Source organism: Rhyacophila brunnea, unplaced genomic scaffold, assembly GCF_057557595.1.
Source record: "Rhyacophila brunnea isolate RB1 unplaced genomic scaffold, BYU_Rbru_1.0 scaffold_1, whole genome shotgun sequence".
Classification (NCBI taxonomy): domain Eukaryota; kingdom Metazoa; phylum Arthropoda; class Insecta; order Trichoptera; family Rhyacophilidae; genus Rhyacophila; species Rhyacophila brunnea.
This window is the reverse complement of record NW_028232751.1, coordinates 51,669,545-51,690,271: the sequence shown is the minus strand read 5'-3', so window position 1 is coordinate 51,690,271 and position 20,727 is coordinate 51,669,545. Positions and strand designations below refer to the sequence as shown.

The window sequence follows — 20,727 nt, the reverse complement described above, 5'->3', positions numbered from 1 at the left end:
TTAAATATGACGGCTTAAACCGGTGACCCGGTTAGTAATTCGCAAATACCGGTAACTGGTTAATATTTTTCCTCCGGTGAATTAGATGCCCTAGGGTCGGTCTTGTTGAAAATAAGAAAATCTGATTCATTGGTTTAAATATACATATTTAAAAAAAATCGGTGTTAATGATAATTTATAAAATAAGTTTATCACTTGGTATTAACGATTGTTTAACAACGAATGTTTCACTCACATGGTGAGTTTTACAGAAAATGAAATTTATATTTACAATAAACTATTAATTTTGAAAATTATACTTTTTTAATGCAATGTAGGATTTTGTATTAACCGGATAACTGCCGCCAGCATGCTAGCACGCTTTTCTATTCCGAGAACAGAGGGCCACCCATGCAAAATGCGCGTGCAAAGACGCTCCACTTGAAACGCAATATATCGGCCAATGAGGTCAATGTTTTGAATAATTCAATCGCTTTGCCCACACAGCGACATCTCTTAGGATCATGGTGTAATACTTACATTTGTCATGTTCTATATTATCATCAACGAAACGTCAATTTTAAGCAAACCTTTCTTGGGTTACCGAAACGCGTCGCTAGTCGGGTTGTGCCACGGATTCGATATTTATCAAATCACACGCCGGGATTCCCATTTACTTATAGTAGATGCAATCGAAATTATGGTTCGCTTATGCATATGAGAAACGGGGAATACTGTGATTCCTGAATATACACAACTACTCAACAGGAGTGACACATCTTGGAATATATGCCAGTTGAATATTCATAGTCGTATTTGACGTATCTAATTCGGTTTCGCGGCTGAAATATTTTCACTTTATAATTTATTTCAGTAATTTACGGGTACGATTTCGTAATTTTTAAACCTTCGTAATCTGTGTTGTGTGTCGGTAATTGTTTATTTTATAAGATATTAGTGTCGGGACTTATTTTATTCGCATAGTGTTTAACTTATTTGACTTTTTGTATTATATCTTTTTATAATAAGTCAAGTTTCTGGGATATTTGAACTTTTTTACATATAAACCTTTTGATCTTCTTCCTAATCAAAATGGAAGGAACACAAAGTACATCAGAAAATGCCGAACAGGTCGAAGATTTGATGTACAGGGTTGGCCTAACTGTTGAATCGGATGACAGTGATTTTGATGTCGATTTTGATGAAGAGGAACAAGATGATTTGATTCCCAGTGCATATGAAGCTGCACAAATTGATGAATTTGTACCGGCTGATGAATCTGTTCCAGTTTTCGAATGGGAAACCGATGATTTTGTTCCCAAAATAAATTCATTTGATAGCTCGAGGTCAGGAGCGGACGTAGAAAATGTTGATAGCAGAGAATCGGAGTTTTTCAAGCTGTTCATAACCAGCACGCACGCTCATGGATTTCATTGCCATTGAAACCAATAAACAATACCAATACATCAAAAATCACTGCAATGAGTTGAGTTGGAGATTGAAACAATGGGTAGATGTAACAGTAGGAGAATTGTACCTCTTTTTGGCAAAATGTCTTTTGATGGCCTGTAATTACTCAGATACGATGCCCCGCAATAGATTTCAAATCATTCTTTGCATGCTCCACTTTTGTGACAATACGCAACAAATAAGTGGAGACAAGATTTTCAAAATTAGATTCCTAGTGGACTATTTCAAAAAAAAGTTTGCGGAGTACATGTATCCATCCTTACATGAATGTGTGCATCGATGAAAGTTTTCTACTTTTCAAAGGCAATTTGTCATTTCGCCAGTATATCCCATCATAAGCAAGCCGTTTTGGCATTGAATTTTTACATTGCTTAGGGTCGAAAATGTTTTTAAACGATCAACACATTATCAGTTTTAAGAAAATTTTTGACAATATTTTTGCTCGGTATATCCGATAAGTAGCTCGTTATAAAAGTGAATAAATGTATGGAGAAAATCATAAACTGAAATGTCAACAAATGTTTCCTCATTATATCCGAGATCTCGCTATGTCCGTGGTCGTAATAACCAAGTTCGACTGTATTAATCTTATTATTAACGTATTATGTATTTGACAATTACCATCCTCAGGGGCTGATGAAAAAGAGCAGTATAAGGCATATGGCAAAACTTTCCGCAAAATGATCGTAGAGTGCCTTCAAAAGGACCCCACCAAGAGGCCGACGGCTAGTGAACTCCTCAAACACGCCTTCTTCAAAAAAGCTAAGGATAGGAAATATCTCACGCAGACCTTGGTTGCCATTGGACCGAGCATGGAGACCAGGGTACATAAGGTAATTGTAATTTTATATAGTGTATTTTCTGCAGCCAGTACTATAATTTCCATGGTTTGTCATGTATAAAATTACTTAATATATGTATTGTATAACATAATATATAAATTCTTTAAACCGTTGCAAGGAATTCATACTTCAATAGGCTATATCCAGGGCTTTTGTTTAAAAAACAAAGGTGCCGGAACTTACTTCTTGCCAAACTTCTTACCTACTAAAAAAAATTATATTCAAATATCATTTAAAGCAACTTTTCCTACGCCACGAAGCGCATAAAAAATTAAACAAACAAACAAATAAAATTGTAAAAACATATTATTACATTTGAATAAAAGTATATACTTAGTGATTTCCATGACCCCCACATCCTGAAGCGGGCCCCCAGTTCAGGATCTTTGGTGGTCCCCCTTACCTATCACTAAGGAAAATTGCTTGAAATAGCTAAATTGGAATGAATTCTATTTCCGTCTGTCATGATCCATTCATTAGCAAGCGAAGATTGCCGAGAACGTACGAAAATATTCGAACACGCACCCGCTATGTTTGACAGCTGAGTTTTGACGTAAAATTGCGTGTAAAAACCGTTCAGTGTAGCCACCAATCTAATGAAGAAATAGTTTTCGGTCAACCTATATTTTTAATAACAGTAACACTATGTTTAATTTAAACCAATCAAAAGCAAGGACCAACGCGATCGAATCGTTGCGTGTAATTGCAAATAGTGAAAAGTCGTTGGTCACGACGGAACGGCGTGGATCGTTGGATCTGGTTGGATCTGCGCGTCTAGAATCATGTTGGGATTAACTTTCATCCAGCAGTGGATTGATCCAGGTTGGTGAAATAAATAAAAAAATAATATCACTAAGTCTGATAAATATAACAATACATAGGACCGTGAGTATATTGATCCAGACCGATGATGATAATGATTGAAATACCACGTATATTATGCCACCAATTTATTGTTGAATTGCTTTTAAATACTTTTGGGTTATATGAGCTAATTAAATTTAGATAAGTTTATTGGTTCAAAAAAAAATATAATAGTCATACAAAAAAAATGGAACACTATCTTTGTATGTATAAATTATATGATGACATTACATTTTTAGGTTATGGGAATATAATTTTTGAGATGATGCTATGAATTAATTTGTGATATAATAGTGATATGTAATATGACAAATGTCAAACACTGTATATTTTGAGGTTATGAATACATTGGATGAATTGACATTATGCACCCAACAAGTTCGAATTTTAAACTTAAATTTTCTGTGAGTAGTTTTCTGGTTGTTTTTGAGAATGACATCGTTGTTGACTTGAGCGTTCCCAAATGTCAAATGAATTTGTACCTAAGCACGTAGCGTGCAATGCGGCAGTAGTGTTTTTAGTAAACAAGCATAGCACCTAGCTTAGCACTTGCGAAGCACCTACCTATGTGGCCGAAGCCTTCACGTTTTGCGAATATATTTATCTAATAAACTGTTTCAACAAGTTTTAAGAATATAACATTATTTTATTGAACATAAATAATTTGAAAATCAGCTAAATATATCTTCTTCGACCATGTCCGATCTTAATAGAATCATATGGGCCTCCACAGAATAGAGGTTTGTATTAACAGATTTTGTTTTTACGAGAAATGGATGTCAGCCACTTGCTCAACCTATTAGGTCCATACCCTGACTCACACACATATTGAAAAACAATATGTGTACTTGCCAGACCCAGGATTCGAACCTGGGACCCACGGCATGGTAGTCCAACGCTTATGCCGCGCGGCCACCGTGGGTGGCTAAATATATAACCACTAGAAAAAATCTTTGAAAAATATGACCCATCAGGATTCGAACCTGCGCCCCCGAGATTCGCGCCTATGTGGTCTTGCCCACTAAGGTATAAGTGTCATATCTAATTCCGACAAAGTTGTTGGGAGTGAGAGTGGTTTTTACAATATTCTCGGAAACTCTTTTTAAAATTAACCAGTGAATTTTTACAATAGCATTAGACAGACATACAATTTAAAAAAATAAATAGATATTAACCTTTGAATAGTTATCAATTAATTTAGGATACATTTTGTATTTTCTTGTACTTAAAATATATTATTGATTGATTACTTACTTATCAATTAAAGATTTTTCGTAACTGCTGTCATTCGACAAAATGAAGTAACATTTTGATTTATAAATTATATAGCTTTCAGAATTTTAATAAATCCAAAGAATTTTTCATTCAGATTAATGGTCACTATATGGGCACATCTATTTTCAACAAGTGACATGCTATAAAAATTCGACTGTAGACGTTGATAGATACCACTCAATTTGTTGATCCCAAAAAAATTAAAAAGAATTAAGAACTAAATAAGAATAACTTGTAAAGATTTCTCAATAAATTAGTATAGAATTATATGAACATGTTCTCATCATGGGAAAAGTATACTTCAACATTTTCGGTCTTATTTCAAGTCAGACCTTACATCGGTTTTATTATTATAGGCAAGGCCAACTATATTCAGACCATGATATTTAATTGCGAATCATAGTGCTAGTTATATAGTTAATATTGAATTATTTACAACAATTGACCAGGACTAGTACAAGGATTGTAAATTTTCTATGGCCGGCCTTGCGCGAACACAATTGTAGAGCTTGTGACATACATCTGATTAAATTATTACTATTTATTTCAATATGCAATGAATGCATGAAGTAGAATAATGGCTTATTTGGCATAAGCTGGAACTCTGCAACCTCTTCCAAGAAGGATGTATCTCTCGGAAAACTTGTCAGGCTCCAATCGGCGAGCCATGTAGCAAAAATGGGCAGTGTTCATCCACCAAGGGGAATCTTTGATACCAAACCAAACGGTTGGAGGTTGATTGGCAGGGCCAGACTCTGGTGGTTAGACGTTGTCAACAAAGATGCTAGAGCGGTCGGTGAAGACACCTGAAGGACATTGGATCAGGATAGGTGGAGATCGATTAAGTTCTTGTAGGAGGCTAGAACCCACCCTGGGTCACAGCACAGGCCCCAGTGGCTCCATAGTAGGCGATTATTTAAAGCCTACCTACTAAGAAAAATAGATCTTCAAGCAAATAATTTAAATTTAAAAAAATAAATACACTGAAAAATCCAAGATAATTGATAGTCATCTATCATCAAAATTCAGAAGTACATAGCTTTATTTTATAAATTAGTAAGGTTTATAACCATAACTACTGCCGCATGGATTCAACTATGTTATGAAATATTCGATGGGAATTTAAGATGTGGTTTGTATGCGTTTTTAGTCACGTGACGCCACTAACGCCAGTGTCTGTCTGGCTTTTTATTCCAAAATCATAGGCTGTTTAGTTAGCGCTTACATCCGCACATTAATTCAAAATAATTAATAAGAAGATAATTTAAAAAATAATTTCTATGGGATTCAATCACATATAAATATTGATTGTTGTTAAAAATATAAAATAATTTATCTCGCGATTTTTATTTTTCAGTTATTTATACCTAAGTCTGTGTTTTAAATATAGAAGTATTTTAAAATGTCTAGCTTTACAGGTTAAATTATAAATTGTTATGGAACATATTATACACAACAACGGATATTTTCAAAGATGATAGATATATATTTTGAGCGTATGTTACGTTTATAAATGTTTAGGAAAATACATAATTCAATCGAATTGCTTATTTATAAACTAATTATATCAAACTAATTGAGATTCTGAAATTTCATCGATTTAGTGTACCTATTCATCAGTAGTAATATAGGGTTATCTTCTTATTTCCCGTAAATATATCTGATAAGTTTGGTTACTCCACAGCTTACCTCTTTCCAAAAGTCACCCTTCGCCACTGACAGGCCCTGCCCCTAATCCAGAGATTATCTACCATATTATGAGCTTAACTAATCAAACACTATCCATGGTTTTTATGTTTATATCCTCGTTTTGGTGGTAGTATGTTTTTCCTAATGAAATATTCTGTATGTATGGACAGGCCAGCAAGCGGCAAGCTGGGGCCTCTGGTCGCCTGCATCGCACTGTGACAGGTGAATGGCAATGGTCGGAGGAAGACGAAAGCGGAGGAGCTTCCCCCTCCACCAATGATTCTGATTCTGAAGACAATAATGCTGATGACCGCCCCATGAACCGTTTGGACCGAGCCGACTCCTCGGGAAGCGATAATGAAACAGTAAGTCCTCACCGGATTGCTGTTTCCAAATTATGTATCTTACTTACTAATAATTTCAAATGAAGAGTTGAATGAAATCTTAAATTTTCACACAAGAATATCTGCTTTTATGAGATTTGTGTATAATTTATTGAAAATGATTACTTTCGTTTTGTCATTTTGAATTATAGTTAAAAAAAAAAAACATTACTCTTACAAAATAAATAATCCTATACAACGTTTTAAAAATTTTAACTTTTTTATATGTTCTCAATTGTGTGAATAATAATAAAAGGTTTAATATAGAGATTTTACATCCATAAAACAAAAAAAAAAAAAGCATAATTATTTATTTTGACTTAGTTTAACTACAAAACAAGTATGAAAACATTTTTTTTATTTACAATTGACTCTTATTCTCTATTAAAACCTATTCTTATTTACTGACAGAAAGAATATCGAAATTATATTATTTTTCAATGAAATAGATTTATTTAAATTAAAAAATCCACAAGAGAAATCTACAAAATAATACAGTATCAAGGACTAGTGACTAATATGATGAATATAATTTGCAAAGATATTTTTCACAAAATTCGATAATTAATACACTAAATTCGATATTAAAATGAAAAAAATATTTTTTCACATCCTCAGAATGATAGACATGGTTTTTAACCTTTTTATCGCGACGTAATTTCGCTCATGTACTTGTTCGGGCGCGCTGTGTTTTTTACGATTCATAAATCATACCGAAACGTCATTAAAAATGTACCTAAAAATCCACTGAATGGCTCTAGCTATTATAAAACATTCCTTTTAATTTCACAGCATGTGAAAATAAACAAAAAGATCGTAAATTAAGCAACACAGCTTTAAGAAATTCTGTCATACATAATAAAGCATGCTTGGAGTACATACCGCAGAGTGAAGTGGCCTCCCTTGATACCCGATAAGTGGTAGACACTTGCGCCGATGATTAATGTTCACAGTTTTTTAACACCAACACAGAACGCACACAATCGTTATTGTTATTTTATTTCCTTACAACTTGGTCTCATATTTCAGTCACACCTAATTAATGTTTATGGCTTAATTATATTTCAAAAATTGATTCTGTCATGGTAGTCATAAAAACAGGGCACAGAGCATAAAGCGACATCACATGCTTCACACATAATGTTCGTCATTTTTCTTTTTTTATCTTTAGTAGTTGAAGCAATACACACACGACATCTTCGATATGGTTTTGTTTTATTTACTGTTGGAGGAATTTTACGGGGTAAATGTCTTAGGAGCTCTGTTTTTAAAATTCTTTTTGGGTTATTAGCTACACGAGTAGTTTGTGATGTCGATGGTCTTGAGGCACTGCCATATGTTTCGATTAATTGTCGGATTACGTTTAATTGAAATTCAGCTAAACTAATTTTTTTACCGGTGATTACTTTGTAAAGAATGCTACTATTTAATAAAAATAAATCTATGATGTGGAACCCAACCTTTTTATACCACTTAAGACTCTTTCGCATACACGAGAGGCTGCTCAACATCATGTCAGCTTTGTCTACCGTGCCCATATTTTTATTATAATCCACAACGCATTGTGGTTTTATAATGGGTTGTCCTGTGGCCCTATTAATTTTTTCTGTCGGTACCATGGAGTCATCGTGCATGGTACTGATCATATGCACTTCCCGCCTATCATGCCATTTTAACACGAGCAATGGGCCACGGTTAAGAGATTTTACTTGTCCTTTCTTCAGTTTATCAAATTTTGGCATTGACTTTCGTGTTTTACGTACCGTGCCGCAAGCATTTGTCTTTTTTTTATGTAGAAACTGAAATAATTCTGGGCTGCTGTACCAATTATCACAAAATAGTTTATGCCCTTTTCCAAAATAATCCTTCATCAAAGTGGTGACAACAGCCCCAGATATTCCTAAAAGTTCACTATCACATATTTCGGTTTCTACACCACAATAAATAATAAAGTCTAAAATATAACCGGTTTCCACATCACAAATCACAAATAATTTAATTCCAAACCTATGTCTTTTTGACGGTATGAATTGTTTGAATATTAATCTCCCTTTAAATACAATGATACTTTCGTCGATGCAGAGATTTTCGTTTGGTAGCATTGTTTCTTTGAATATTTTTCTGCAGTGGTCAAGAAGTGAGCGCACTTTATAAAGGCGATCTCCAGTAGGGGTTTGGGTATCAGAATAATGTAGCATTTGTAGAATCAACTCATACCGATCTCTTATCATAGTTTGGCCAAATATTTTAGACTTTAATAATGGATCAGCACTCCAATGTTCTTCAATTGTGAGATGGCGATTTCTTGTCATCAACATTGATACAGCATAAAAAACATACATCTCTTCTGGGCATGTATCATACCAGGCATGGATCCTTGCATTCGGAGTGTGGGCCTGTGTGTTGAGCATATGGTTGTGGTAATTATTTGTATGGTTAACTATGGTATTCATTATTGTTTTGTTGAGAAAATGACGAAAAAATTCCATTTCTGTGGAATTTTCATTGAGCTGTACACTAGGGTTAACGCCTGAGTTGAAACTATCAAAATCGTATGTGATCGGCACGAAGGGACCCGCAGTCCACGATTGGAGTAAACTATCTGGTGCTGCACTGGTAGACGGCTCAGCCACTCCTTCATCAGTGTCTATATTGGAAGGTTCGTCAACATCGTCGGGATGTTCTACTAGCGCAGCTTCTTCATTATCACTTTCCATCTCATAGTCCGAATCCAAGCATTCAACATGAGGGATAGACATTTTTATTTAAACACTAAATATACTATTATAACTTAACAGTTTTGAGGAAATTTAAAGTTTTAATTCACTACACAATAATATTAAATTTTAATCTTAGTTCTTTATTCGACTGAAATGAAAAGAATTTTAATCATCACTTTCCTTGAAATAAAAATGAGTGGCCGTGAATTTTGAAAATCTATTTTACAGTTTTTAATTTAAATTTAAATATTTTACTGATTATTATTTACCTATTCTCAATTTTTCGTATGTATTTCCGTACAGTACAAAAGATTTATTATAGGAATTTTAAATTATTTATGTGTTAATAATTTCGTTTTCACTTCACAGCCACTGATTGTATTCATAAAATCACGTTTCATTTAAAGAATTAACGCACATATTTAATTAATAACAGAATGGCGCATCAATAATAATTTTATAGAAAACCGTAAAAAACTTTGAAATTTATCAATCACAACACGAAAGCAATCGACTGTTGAAAATTATCGTCGCACTGGTCGATTTCATGTATGAGATCATTAAATCAATTCGCGCCGGCGCAAATTGCGCAAAGCAACTAGCGGTAAATTTTGAAACCAATCATTGGAAATCTGTTTTACTCCAATATCGACAGGGTATGTGTCTTTGCTTAATTTCGAATTATTTAAAAAGTCTTATTGAAAAAAAATCACAGATGTCAGTAAAGGAATAACCCAGCTAGTTTTTCAAACAAATTTCGACTGTATTACTCGCCGAATTACAAAAATACGGAGGTAGAAACTTATGGGCACTTCTGAATGCCCTTAGCGGTGAACGGTTTAACTATCATGGGCATTTCTAGATGCCGTTAGCGGGAGGAGGGTTAACAACCATGTTTATAATAATCATGGAATGTTTAGATATGGAATCTATATATCGCACCGTGAGTGTAAAACCAAGGCATCTGCAAAAGACATATTTTGGATATATTAGGGTTTGAAGTCTTCGTTTTGTTAGGAGAAATATAGTTTCTAAAAAAAAACCATAATATTTGGTTTATATCTACATTATATTGCATGTTCTTTCAGTTACTTCACTTTTACATTATCAAGTTCACGACTTTTGCAGTTGTTTTGCATTTAATCTCGAAATGATTTCTCGTTTGATTTATTTTCCCTACTTGGCCTCAACTGACATCTTACATTCTACATATAAAAAATACACAGTTAGTTTGTTCAAATTTTTATGTTCATTTAATTTCAAAAATACAGGGCCGATGAATTGGCCCCGTGGGACTCTTCGTGGAAGTAGGGTGGGCCGATATTTTGGCCCAGTGGGAATAAAACGGTCATTTGGTTAAAATTAATTGTTGTATACTTTGAATTTGTCAATTTAGAAGAGTGGGTGTTTATAATTATTATCATGTATCTCTTTCATTAATAAACTGATATGTACTATAAATTATAATTTTTAGGATGTGTACTGCCCGGAAAGCAATGTGATACCGGGACCCGCATACCTTGTAGGCTCCGAGCCAATCAATCTGGTCCTGAGAATAAGGTTGGTCATCTTGAACTTTTATAATACTTCTGACAATTATTTTGCATTTGTACTTTGATTACAATATTACTCTAGTTACTAGCTATCAGTGGCGATGCGCCCTTGAGAGCGCTGGAGCGGTGAACACCTACCCACTCAATTTATGCGAAAAGATTTTTTTTTTAAATAAGTATTTCATTTATATTTGATTTATTAAAAGTGTTCTGAACTATTACCGTAGTCATTAATTCATATACAAAAACAAATTCTAATAAGTATGTATTTAGGCTATTTTAAATGCATACAATGTTCATGTTTACGCGACTCGCCGGCATCGCCCGTGTAGGTTTCGCTTTGCCAAATACCTCGCCAGGAGCGCGTTCCGTCGATCGCTCAAGCAATCATGCCTTGTAATGAGAATGAGTGCGACAGCAATAATATTCGTCTGTAGGTGATAGTGTGAGATAGTAATACTTCTTCGAGCGCTACTCACTGTCGCCAAGGTGCGTTCCGTACTCGAACCGTATAAACGTAAAACCAAAAAGACTTTGTCTACGAACATTTTCACATACAGTTTTATATGTTTTTTGTTGCTCGAGCCGCTCAAGACTCTTAAGACACCCAGTAAAACCTCCCGAAAGCGGATTCATATTATTAATAATTATTGTCTGTTATTTACAGCTTGGATATTTTTTATAATGCTGATATTGCCTCAGCATTATTAAACATTATAATAGAAAAAAATCTTATTGACACATTTACGAAAATGGTTTTACTATTAAACTTAATTATTTGCACTATTCCATTGACATCATTGGAAAGTGAAAGATGTTTTTCCACACTCAAACGGATAACAAGGCTTCAAAAGGTACTGTTCGGTTATACCGGAGCCAGCGGAAAACGCATTTTGAAAATAGCCGATAAACTGGATTATTTGTTAGTTTGGGTTAGTTAAGGTTCGGTTAGGTTGGGTTAGGTTAGGTTAGGTTAGGTTTGGTAAGGTTAACCTAACAAATAATCCAGTTTATCGGCTATTTTCAAAATGCGTTTTCCGCTGGCTCCGGTATAACCGAACAGTACCCTTCAAAATTATATAAATAGATTATCTACAACGTTTAAGGAATGTCCAGGATCATGGTTTGAAAATGCAATAAAAGTTCCATTTTGACCTACGCTGAGCATGTCCCCCCTTAAAGGGACTGACCGAACAATCAACTGTCCCAAAGACCACGACCTGCCGCATCCTACTCCTGCACACTTGCATAGAAACAGCCTATATCCACTTTAATTTTGCACCACAGCCCACTTCAACTTGTCAAAAGCATCACAGCCTACTTCCACCCGGAAAGTTGGAAGCACCGCAGCCTGTGTCCATCCTTCGCAGCGCTCGCAACCCTCAGCGAAGAACAGCCTACCTCTACTGAAATTTCCGACTTTCAAATTCGTCCGCGCTCCCACCAAAATACAGACGCGAAGCTGCCGAAAACGGCTGCCACGAGACAGGGAGATCCGATGGTAAAACAGAGAGGTTCGCTACCCACAGACTGACACCGGAAAAGGAAGCGGCCATTACCATTTCCTGCTTCTCGTCCCGACCGCCGCCCCGAATGGACATCTCCGCAGCAAGTAACGCGAACATTCGCTGAGTGACGCCGCGTATGCCACACTTTTTGTTGGCGCGCCATTTTGCTTCTCACCTTGGACGTCTCACCTATAGACAACTACGCCACAATTACCTACATCCAGCCATGCCGCATCTCACAGCAAACCAAGTCGAAAATACCTAGTACCAGAAAAACACGCCACTATTACCTCCAGCCAGCAAAACCGCGTCGGCAGCCGCCAAGATGCCTTCATCTCCAGCCGGCCGCGCCGCCTAATCGACAATACCTACAGCATTTTGAAAATAATAAACACCTGCCAAGCCGCAACGTGCGTTTCAATTCCACCCCGCTTCTTGGCCTGTTAGTGATACGGCCTTCACCATTCTCATAGATAGAGAAAGGCCGGTGTCACTTTTATCTGATATCATTGCAATACCTATTTTGAATAACTTGAAATTGTCGGTGTTTTGATTCTAATTTAGTGATGACACCCTGCAAACTGTAGCAAAGTACCGCAAAAATGACATACCTCTACGTGTTGATAATTTGTATATCATATTTCATTATAGGGGTTTATCTCGATCAATAATCACTTACAATATTTTATACCCAGCGACGCTCTGGAAATGAGATGATATTGATTGTTTTCTGTTGTTTTAAGGAATGCTCGGCGTGAATTAGATGATATCCGGTTTGATTTCTCACTGGGGAAAGATTCAGCCCAGGGAATTGCAACCGAGCTGGAGGGCGCCGGATTGATTGACCAACGCGATGTCAATGTCATAGCTAAGCATCTCAATAAGCTCATTACGGAGGTGAATACTACAGCTCGGAAATCTGTCACCTTCCATTTGGTAAGTAGTTCTCATATTTAAATTATAAATAGAGTTATTATTTTAAATTTTAAATATACAAATTTTAAAAACTCGTGAGTCTCGTGGTTTCAAATATTAAAACCTCGTATTTCACAACCAGTGTTAGCAAATTCATCGATTAGAGAGGTGTTTAAAATATTGTTTTTATTACATTTTTCCTTCCCTTCAACATTCTTCTCAATCAGACTTACAAGGTTTTAATAGTCAGGAGATGATTTGTATCAAATAAAACTGACACAAATGTCCTGAAAAGATAGGAAGAGGAATGAAACGGACACCACAGTTCGCATGGGGGGTATTAGCATTAACCATTAAAGCGCGAAATATATTATGGTGTCACGAACTATCACGTGATGTCACAATTAGCTGCGCTATAGGAAAAAAGTGTGTAATGTCATTATTCCTGGTATTTAAAATGTTATCAGATTGATGCTTCCATCCCGTAGCACATTTTGAACCTTTAAACAAACCTTATCAATTAGCAAAATCTGTCGAAATCACCAAAACAACAATGAGGTCACCTCACGTTCAACCGCACTGCATCGACACCTGCGTGACCTTTTGAACGTTTTTATCATAATCTCCATGTCTACACATTTTTCAAAATCAGGTTTTTTTTTTAGTGGTTGGCACTATGTATTTTCTATGGTCTGCAGGTTGGGTTCTGTTCAAAATATTATCTATGGTTATAATATCGCAAGTAATTTTAACACTTTACGGTCCGGTCACGCCACATTGGCGTCCTTTGCAAGCCGAACGTTACGATCCGGTGACGCCTACGTGGCGTCCTCACATAGGCATATCTTTACTGTGAAAAATAAATATGAAATTTAATATTTGGTTGCAAGATCTATCGACAGATGGTTGAATGACATGTGCAAGAAGTAAAAGCATGATGGAAAAAAAATATTTCGGGGTTTTTACAGAGATGGCGGACGTAATACCATTCAGTATTTTTTTTGTACCTATACCATTTTTTTTATTAGTTACAAGCCCATTTCTAGACGGCTGAATCACGAGATGTAAACAAAAACGGTAATAAACACTCAATGTTATATTCCAGTGTCGTCACTTCAACTTCGAAATTTAATTGTCGACCCTTTTCAGTGGTAGTCACCCATTTATGAACCTGCATTCTTTTTTTTTTAAATGAACGCGATTTTTCGCTATGAAATTGCATCCTATTTGATAATTTGTCATTAATGGTTTATTACCCATGAAACATCCACCCACCATGCTTCATCATCCATGATAGAAATCTTAACTTGAAAATGAGAATAGTTATAAATGTGAACTTGTATCGCGTTGTCATTTTCGTTCGCTTTTTTCGGGAGATTATTGCTTGTGTAACTGCATAAATAATAGCTATTATTATTTATATTGCACTAATTTCATTGAAAAAATAATTAATCTAAGTATATTTCAGCTAGGATATATATTTTTTATTAGTTTTATCTCCAAAAAAACTTTTTAAAATGGAGGACCATTCGTTTTTAAACAGAGGAAAACTATGCGGATTGTATGTCAGATATTCCCAGTGACTGAAGATATCGGAGATTTTAGTGTAATTTTCAATCACAATCAAATATTTCCGGGGATTTCCGACACTAATAAACGTTTAAGAAGAAAGTGTAAAGTGTGTTCCTCACATAAACTTCGAAAAGAAACTATTTACATGTCCAAAGAGTGTAAAGTACCTCTACATCTACATATTGGTAATTGGTTTTCTTCGTATAATTTAAAAAAAAGTGTATTAGTTGTTAGTTCATTTTACATTCATAGTTTTATAAACTATTTCAAATAATTTCAGCTTTAGTGTGATAATAATTATTTCGTGCCTAGCCAGTTATCTAAAGGTATTATCCATAAGATTGAGTGTTGATTCAAATATTTTTGTGGAATGTAGATGTTTGTTTTACAATCCTATTGCTCATAGATTTTGTTATATGAATTTTTTACGCACGCCTCTGCACTGTTATTGGATTGTCTCGATTCCTACAATAATACCAAATTGTAATAAACGGTGGGAATGTATATGCGTGCATTTTATTTATTTGAATTTACTCGAAAATATGCACGCCACTGCACTGCCTCAGCCATAAAACCAATAAATCAGATTAGTGTTCGTTCGGGAATGAATGTGCATTTATTTTTAAACACTTCACAGTTTGTGTGAAGTCTTTGTTATGACTTGTTATGCTGATAATCAGAGATATGAGTAGTAGCGCTAAAAATGAATTGATACGTATTCTATAGCGGTGTAAAACATTTTGTATTTGAATATTTTATTACATTTTTTAATTAAAAAATAATATATTGTGATTGCTTTATATCAATAGGCTGTTTCCTTTACATTATATTTAACAAATTGAACTAATCTAATAACATATAATAAACAATTTACGAAAATTTACAAATTATATACTTTACCTTTATGGAACGCGGGCCAGAGGTTGACAAGTGTTAAATAAATGACACAATTTGATGCATTGATATATTTTAAGTATTTTCTGAAAATTTTATTGAAATATATCAATAGGTTCAAAAGTTATATCATTTTTAACTTCGCGATCGAAATTTGTTGATTTTCATTAAAAAATACCGGATATTGGCGTAGGTTCTTCGCGAAAATTCGCGGACCGTATAGTGTTAACATACGCACACGTAGAAACTATATAAATTAATTAAAATTAGCATGAATAATTAATAGTAATTCAAAATACTACTAAATACATTAGAGTTGGCACTCTCTATAACTACAGGGTTTTGAGATCGCCTACCCACAAGAGTTACCACTACTATCGTTTTTAACGGTAAATTCTAAATAGATTCTAAAATTCTATTTAATATTTCAGGATTCAGCCAATTCTACGGAGCAGTTTGATGATAAAGCACTGATTGGATTTGCGCAGATCTCCATTGCAGACTAGTGACTTAGCCCCCTCAAACCCGACCCTCCCCTCTACTAACTCGTAACCCTTCATAAACAGTAATTAGTGAATGTCTATTATCAAACACTAAATGCCAATGCTTTTTATTTTCAAGAAACTTTATATTTTGAGATTGATAAAAATGTTAAAAACCCAAGGGCGAATAAGAATCAACGATAGGTAGTTGTATTTTTTAATATTTTAATTCCACTCTGTGTTGTAATTGTTCAATCATTCGGTCAAATGGCGCAATCAATTGAAGCTGTGTTGTAATTAATTGTAATTATTTCGACATTTTGTCTGCACGTGGCAATCAATAATCTCTGTTGTAATTCTTATAATTAAATTGTCATTTTAAATTCTGCCCGCAGCAATCAAATCGCATAATAAATCAGGCATAATTGAGGCATAATAAAATTGTGGTCGAAGAATGTTACTTTCATTTGTTTTTCACTTGTGTGTATTTCATTATTGATTTTAATAATATTTAATCTGTATTAAATGTAGATTTTATTCTTGTAGCTGTGAAATAATTTTTTATAATCAATGATCATTTGTTTTTCTAAATTATTTGCTTTGTTCTAATAAATTGATATTATCAATAAATGAAATCGCCTTTTCCATGAAAATTATTCAAAGGATGTAAGACAAAATTTAGTATTTAAGTGAGGTGTATCTGCTCAGTTATTTATTGCGATTAATTATTATGAAATATATCCAGTGCTTTTTTTGTGTTACTACAAAGATGCATTCCAATGATAGAAAAGCTCTTCAATTTTATTAATTACAGTTAGATTCATCTTACTACATGTAAATTTCAATCAAAGCACATTTGAGTGCATGGCGACCTCGGTCTTGGATAACTGCTCCTGTGATATTCTGAAGCATAAACAACTAACTGGTAATGTTTTCCTAAATGTAGGGCCTCGTGATATGCCTGATTAAGATCGGCGTCTATGTATGCGTTGTACAAAAATAAATGCACCCAATATTTCCACTTGCTTCTTATTCGACAAAATCATTGCTTCTTCGCCTGATGACATTTGGTTCAATGATGAGGTGTATAAAAATTGATTCCATATTGACATTTTTACCCTGGAATTAATCGTGACTGTGCAAGTCGCAATTTAGTTGGTTTTTCTGAGTTGGGTAAGTTGAGGTTGCTTGGAAGAGCGGACGGAGCTTCAAGAGATCTGTAATTTTCAATGTCCTCTTAAAAAGGTTACAGCAGTCTTACTATCACAAAAAAGCACTGGATGTTGGTATAAATGTATGTTTAAATATTAAATTTATTATGTTATGATGTTATTTACGCACTGAGTATTTATTTGCCTTTTGTCATTTAAATTTATATGAAAAATGCACCAAAAAGGCTTGAAAAATAATATTTTTATAGAGATAGGTTTTTTTTATTTTTTAATCAAGTTTCATGTATAATATTATTATTGATAACCAAGAATTTAGTATTATGTGATCAATACTATCATCAGAATATTGTCATCAAATAAATAAACACTGTTTTTTTGTATATTTAGTTTTTTCTGTATACTATGACTTCAATTAATTTTAAATATTTTATTTACACATTCATTATATGTATATTTATTTCGATACTGTTAAAAACTAGATTACTATATTTGTATATTATGTTACGCTAATAATTAAATGAAAACTCCACAGTGTTATATAAAAAATCCTGTGAAATATTTTATTGGGTAATGTTTGATAATACTATTGATAGTTAGTTGACAAATCGGGAATGTTCTCTATTATTGTCTGCACCACAGAACAGATTAATATATAGAAATGTGAAAGCCATCACCAAGGACCAAGGTTTTGAAGCAGTTTACTTTATAACGGTCAGGTCATAAAACCTAATTATAACAAAGCGTGCCGACTGCCCTCAATATTGAATGCACGTTACGTTTGCGTGACAAATTTTAATGCATAATATTATTATACAGATGTTACTATTAAAAATAGCATGTTCTTTAGTACGTGTTTAAGTTTATCCCATATTTTTCCACACTACATCCGTAGCCTGTTTTATCACACCCAATGGGTAAGCCAGTTCACATTAATTTTGTGTGTTCCCTGGTCTGCACTTAAAGATCAATTCTTAAGTAATGTTGCCATGTTACACTTCTTGATGAAGAATTATGATCATGAACATTTAAAAGAATACATATTTCTAGAATTACATGGAATGATTATATTATAAATATACATTTTTGGTAAATAGAAATACTTGAAGAGGTGCAGACATATCATTCCACTTTTCAAACTGCCTGTAACTTATAAAATACAATGTAATATTTAAATACATATTGTGTAAAATTGCTGTTGGGTACCCATCAAAATTAATATACTATAATATTGATGAAAAGTTAAATACGCTAATATTCATAAATAAAAAAATAAAAATCATATTTATACCTATAGGTAGGCGTACTATTTTATTTTAAAGAATACTGACTTTTTAAATTTTTTTTAATCATTTAGTGAATTTATTAATTTATTTTTAATCCTGCTGTAGTATTCAATATTTTAAATTTTATAAAATGAAATTTATACATACTACATATATGTATGAAATCATCATTTCTACTCCAAAACAGGGCATTTGTACATACACATTATGTATGTATCACAATAGACTTAGGTGGGTTCATTGTCATGTTAGCCATTTGCAGAATCCAAAACACATAGCAAACACAAAAATGGTTATGATGAATATGAGCCCAACCGAGCAATAGGTGAGCGTTCTAGCCTCTTCGTGGGAAACACTATAATATAGGTTGAAAATAAATAATTTACGGTTTTGCAAAGGATTTACGCCTAAACAATCCATAACCTTTCTAGGTAAGATATTTCTGTCATCCTGACATCCTTTCTCATCATACATAAATAAACATATAAATTACCTAAAATAACATTTTTTTTCTTTGTTCTTTTTAGAATAAAGTTGTACTTATTTCCTTTCATATTATGTTATCTGGTTATTGCAGTTTTTCAAGTTATTCTTTGGTCAAGAATGCATTTTCTACGTTTCATTTTCATTGCACATAATATTTAGTAAAATATATTCACTAGACCATGGGTATTCAACCTTTTTATACCTACCGCCCACTTTTGTATCTCTGTTGGTAGTAAAATTTTCTAACCGCCCACCGATTCCACAGTAATGGTGATTTTCGCTAAGTTTGGCAGAATAAATCTTTATAAAACAACTTACTGTAGTTAAATCTATATTTTTATTTATACTTTGCATACATAGAAGCATGAAGTCTGATGAAATTACATTTAATTAGGTAATTAAATTATTAATGTGATCCCTGAGGTTGATGCTGCGAAACTAAATACTGTTTATTTAATTGTCACGGGGAATTTTAAGAAAATATAATGAAAATATTTTTAAAACCCCTACCGCCCACCATGAAAGCTGGAACGCCCACTAGTGGGCGGTAGAGACCAGGTTGACTACCCCTGCACTAGACCTTTCTATTGAAGTTTAAAAAAAAAAGGTTTCGACTTACGATTCTGAAGAGAATTTTTTTTTTGTAAAGAAGAAAAATCTCATGGTTTTGAAATTGGTTTATTGATTTCTCAAAAATTTCACTAACCTTCATTTTGTTTTCCTGTGTTACGCATATTCAAATTTCTGTCACAAGATTTTTAATGGGTTTTTTTCTGCTCATTCTCTTTAATTATGTAATATTTTGTTTTATCGTATCGGTAATTTATAATTTACTTTAGTGATTTTTAGCACGGGTACTTTAAACTAAGATTATTGATTTCAATGGTGTGTTAGCAAGTGAATCAATAATTTGTTTCTGCGGTATGATGTTACATTTACTGCAAATCAACAAAATTAAGTATGCATATAAATACATAAATATTGCCAATTTGGGCTGTTTATACATTAGAAAATTGATGTAAATGCATAAATTCAATATATTGTATTAAACTAAACTATAATTTAATTTGATAATTTTCAAAACAGTCATTTTTACATAAATAAATATAAATTATTGTACCAATGTACAATGAAGATAGATTATCACCACTCCAAGGTAGTGTGACGGAAAATAAACTGTATAATGGATTGAACGAAGACTATTGCAGGATCAACTTGAATTTCAAATAATGTCTATAATGTGAGTAAATAGGTAGTCTTTAAGGGTACCTCAACTATATTTTTTTCAAAAACATAACTTCATTTAAAGCCACCGCACATTACTGGTACAGATATCTTTTTTGATTTAGTTGATTACGGATTGTTCAAGCTTGAGTCCCTAACATACTCGGATTCTTAACTTAAACTTCGACACAGACGTAAATCTCGTAAGGATTCTTTAGAATACAATAAAATAAAACACACCTTTAAAACATTTTTTCCATACTTAACTTTTTTCAAGTATTAATAATCTACTTGGTTCTTAAATTCAATCCAAGTCAGATAAAACAGTATTAAGGGGCCAGGAAGAATTATCTTACTTACATAATATAATTTAATCCTCTTACAATTTTATCACCATATATTTTATGAAATCCTTT

General features: G+C 33.5%; 1 protein-coding gene across 2 annotated transcripts in view; it reads left to right on the top strand.

The window, feature by feature from the left end:
- Positions 1–18,575, top strand: part of fray (oxidative stress responsive kinase frayed) — a 36,830-nt gene extending 18,255 nt beyond the window's left edge. The window contains exons 7-11 of one of the 2 annotated variants that reach the window (XM_085946776.1): positions 2,080–2,282; positions 6,290–6,484; positions 10,697–10,782; positions 13,027–13,219; positions 16,096–18,575. In XM_085946776.1, the coding sequence (XP_085802902.1) occupies positions 2,080–2,282; positions 6,290–6,484; positions 10,697–10,782; positions 13,027–13,219; positions 16,096–16,170 (752 nt within the window). In that variant the 3' untranslated portion in view covers positions 16,171–18,575. Of the gene's footprint in view, positions 1–2,079; positions 2,283–6,289; positions 6,485–10,696; positions 10,783–12,062; positions 12,691–13,026; positions 13,220–16,095 lie in introns of those variants that run through there. The other variant, XM_085946784.1, reaches the window with a different exon arrangement.
- The last annotated feature ends 2,152 nt before the right edge of the window (positions 18,576–20,727 follow it).